Genomic DNA, 3960 nt, shown 5'->3' with positions numbered 1-3960 from the left:
CAACAACAACAACAGTGAGTCGATCAGTCTGATCTCAACTTACAACGATTTCCTTCCATGAATTCTTCCACTCTCTTCCACAACTTTAACAGAGCTCCTATACACTTTTCGTAATTCACAGATTTCGTGATTAACTTTTCCTCTCATACGATTTTAGCACACACTCGTATATGTATATATATATATATATATATATATATATATATATATATATATATATATATATATATATATTCTAACAAAATGTAAGAATAAGAAATAGCCATGGGAAGGTCATATAATGAGAATGACAGATATTAGAAGGACATTAACAATAACAGAATGGGTCCCTAGAGATTATAAGAGAAGCAGGGGAAGGGTGAGAAGACGGTGGTTTAACGAGCTAAGAAAGTTCGAAGGTGTACACTGGCATAGAAATAAAAGATGATAAACAGACGCAATTGGAAAGACATTTCTGAAGCCTTTGTTCTGCATTGGACAAGTAAAGGCTGATGATATATATATATATATATATATATATATATATATATATATATATATATATATATATATATATATATATATACATATATATATACATATATATACATATATATATACATATATATATATATATATATATATATATATATATATATATATATATGTATATATAAACTATCTGAATACCAACTGTTACATACTTTCATGTTACCCCTTAATTAGCTTTTTCATGGTTTCACTATTCCATTTACACACACATTATCTATATATCTATATATATATATATATATATATATTAATCTATCTATCTATCTATCTATATATATATATATATATATATTTATATATATATATATATATATATATATAAACTATCTGAATACCAACTGTTACATACTTTCTTGTTACCCCTTGATTAGCTTTTTCATGTTTTCACTATTCCATTTACACACACATTATCTATCTATCAATCTACCTATATATGTATATATATATATATATATATATATATATATATGTATAATAAAATAAATCTCTATTTTTAACATTCACCCATTAAACACTTGAGAAAAAAAAACATGGGGGGGGGGCACATCCCAAGCAACTCAGATTAGAGTTTGTTCCTTTACTCTACTTCATTGACCAACACTGTTCCGAATTTTCGATATTTATATAACTCGTATAGGACCCCAACAAAAGGTCAGCGGATAAGGCAATTTATATGAAATTACAATTTTATTTTGTCATCAATGGGACTTTTTTATCATTCAATATTCTTTTACGCTTATTTTCTGCAATATATATATATATATATATATATATATATATATATATATATATATATATATATATATATATATATATATATATATGTAGATAAAGGCAAATAGATAGGTGTAAGTCAATAGAAAGGGTGAATAATAGAAAATAAATTGCTTAATTGTATAAACATAAATGAAATGAAAAAGTATATTCTTAAGCATTTAGCGCTAAACCATAACATGATGAAACTCATCAGTCAATCGACGTTTGATAATTTGTCAATATCAACTCCAGTAGAAACTGACAAACAAATTATGTGGAAATTTTAACCTTTTGAAGAGATTTTCCTTTCTCTGGCATTACTTCTATGCAAAAATTACTGTACACTCCTGGCTATTACAGCGGTAACGTGTCCGCTTAGCATTCGCATGGTAGCAGATCGATCCCAGCCCGGGACAGTAAGTTTAAGCTGTTTGCTGGTGAGGCCACTAATGTGTTTGGGCACCACAGTGGGGATTGGGCTTGCCTGGCTGACGTTCTGGTGAGCATCTATTCTGATGATACTGGAACTGATAGCAGACACCTTTAATATTTCAGTAGGTAATAATACTAAATGATTGATCTTAATTATTACTCATCACTAAAATCCTTCTTTCTTTATACAGGAGAATGTTTTGATAAAAGTTTTCCATTGTCGAATATGTAAGTTCTGACAAGTTCTGAAAGACAAAAGTTTTTTCAAGCGTCATAAAGCAGGTAAAGACTCTTCTACCTTGAAATGAAAGCGAAAGTTATTAGATAGTGGTAGTACGAGAGCCAAAAGAAAAGGGACTTACAAGGGTAACTCTCTCTCTCTCTCTCTCTCTCTCTCTCTCTCTCTCTCTCTCTCTCTCTCTCTCTCTCTCCATCAAGAGAGAAGTTAATTTCATATCTAAACATTACATTTGTCCAAATAGTTTAACCTTAATGTACCTGTGACTCTCCACTGCAGCTAGAACAGCAGAAGCGAGAAGGAACAAAACTCCCGAAACCTGGAAGAACCAAGAGGAAGGAAAAAGAAAAAGGTAGTAGAATTCAGGAGATACAAGCGAGGGGGATGCAGTGTCTCCCGACTTATAGAGCAGAATCTGTATTCAATCGCGTGATAAAATGTCACGGTGTGAACACCGGCTACAAATAAATGTGCAGTTGTGACGCATCAATTGATTTACTCCCGTTTATGGGAGACTGGGAATGGAAGCGAAAGGAGAGGGAATAGGGACAGAGAAGGGAGATGGAAGGTAAAGGAAAAGGGGAGGAGGAGAAGGAAATAGAGTTAATAATAGCAAGGTAAAGAAGATGGTGGAAAATGAAAGAGAAAACTCTAAAATTATTGAGTAAATAAAAAAAAGACACGCAAAAATTGAATAAATATCTGAAGAGAAGATATTCAATTAACAATGCACATCTATCACTCTATAAACCATGCTTTCCAGCGCTTCCCGTTTTCGTTCTCTCTACAAGTCCGAACCATATGATAGGGTGCCCCCACTTGAAACAGATTTCAATCATCTCTTCCCTTTTTTCAACTTTTTTGTTGTTGTGTATATATTACCTTTAGTATTTTAAATACTTCCACCAATTTAACAATAACGTATACAACTGATTTCGACCAGATATTTGCCATAACGATACATTTCATGTAATACAATATTATGAACCTCTTTTAAAAAATAAACAACACCGAAGCTCCTGAAAATGAATTTTGTTATTACTCTTAGTTTTTATTTGTGACAGGGGTAGGGGACAATTATTATCCTTCTTTTCAAGAATTTTCTTTGAAGGAGGGTATTATTTCTCAACAAAAATACTCTAAGAGGTAAATATGGGGTTCACCAGTCAAGGACGTTACCACATCGGCTACCACAATCCCTTATTCTTTTAAACAATAACATTAAACGAGAATCCTTTCATAAACTGAAACTTTATACGTTCGTAATTATGTTTTTCCTTTCTAAGTGTAATATGATCTTCATTACATGATCATCATTGCAAACAAACCCAAGTTATATAGGAAAAATATATATTCTTGCAGTCTCAAATTTCTTTATATCTTTGGCTAAACACACATAAATTTCTCATTGTCACAATAGCTTATATCCACAAAAAAAAAAAAAAAAAAAATTAATATATACATGAAGTTAATGCGTTTGTAAGAAAATTCAGTGTTATGGATAATCTACCCAAAAAGGGTTACATAAAAAAACATTATTTCATATATGCTTTCAGATAAGTATACTAATACACAAACCTACTTTGCCACAAATATACATATCACTGTGTCAATTGCTACACGTATAAAAGACATCATCACACATGTATTGAATTTCATTACAAATTTATTATCCGGAACAAATGATACTAAATTCAATACACAATCCTTTTCTTAACTTTTAATAAACTTAGTGAAACTAACTAATGCATGAGTACAGGAATACAATTCCATAGATGAGGGGTAGATGGAAATGGTTTTGGCATACTCTTCGCATTCCCCGAGAGATTAGTTTACTAAACGTTTAATTGGGATCCACAAGGCATTAGAAGAGTTGGAAGACCCAGGCCTACATGGCTGAGAACTAGGATACTTGAAATGGGAGATGATGAATAGAGGTATTGATTTAAAAGCTCAAGATAGAGACGACAGGCGAAATCTAAGCGATGCCCTTTGCATCAATT

General features: G+C 31.4%; 1 protein-coding gene across 1 annotated transcript in view; it reads left to right on the top strand.

Annotated features, from left to right (window-relative positions):
* Positions 1-1673: 1673 nt before the first annotated feature.
* The window catches only part of LOC137626040 (uncharacterized), a 60546-nt gene continuing 58259 nt past the window's right edge, over positions 1674-3960 (top strand). The window contains exons 1-2 of the mRNA XM_068357125.1: positions 1674-1703; positions 2237-2402. Coding sequence (XP_068213226.1) covers positions 1674-1703; positions 2237-2402 — 196 coding nt within the window. The remainder of the gene's footprint in view (positions 1704-2236; positions 2403-3960) is intronic.

The sequence above is a fragment of the Palaemon carinicauda genome, chromosome 33, assembly GCF_036898095.1.
Source record: "Palaemon carinicauda isolate YSFRI2023 chromosome 33, ASM3689809v2, whole genome shotgun sequence".
NCBI classification, from domain to species: Eukaryota; Metazoa; Arthropoda; class Malacostraca; order Decapoda; family Palaemonidae; genus Palaemon; species Palaemon carinicauda.
This window is presented reverse-complemented; position numbering and strand designations above follow the sequence as displayed.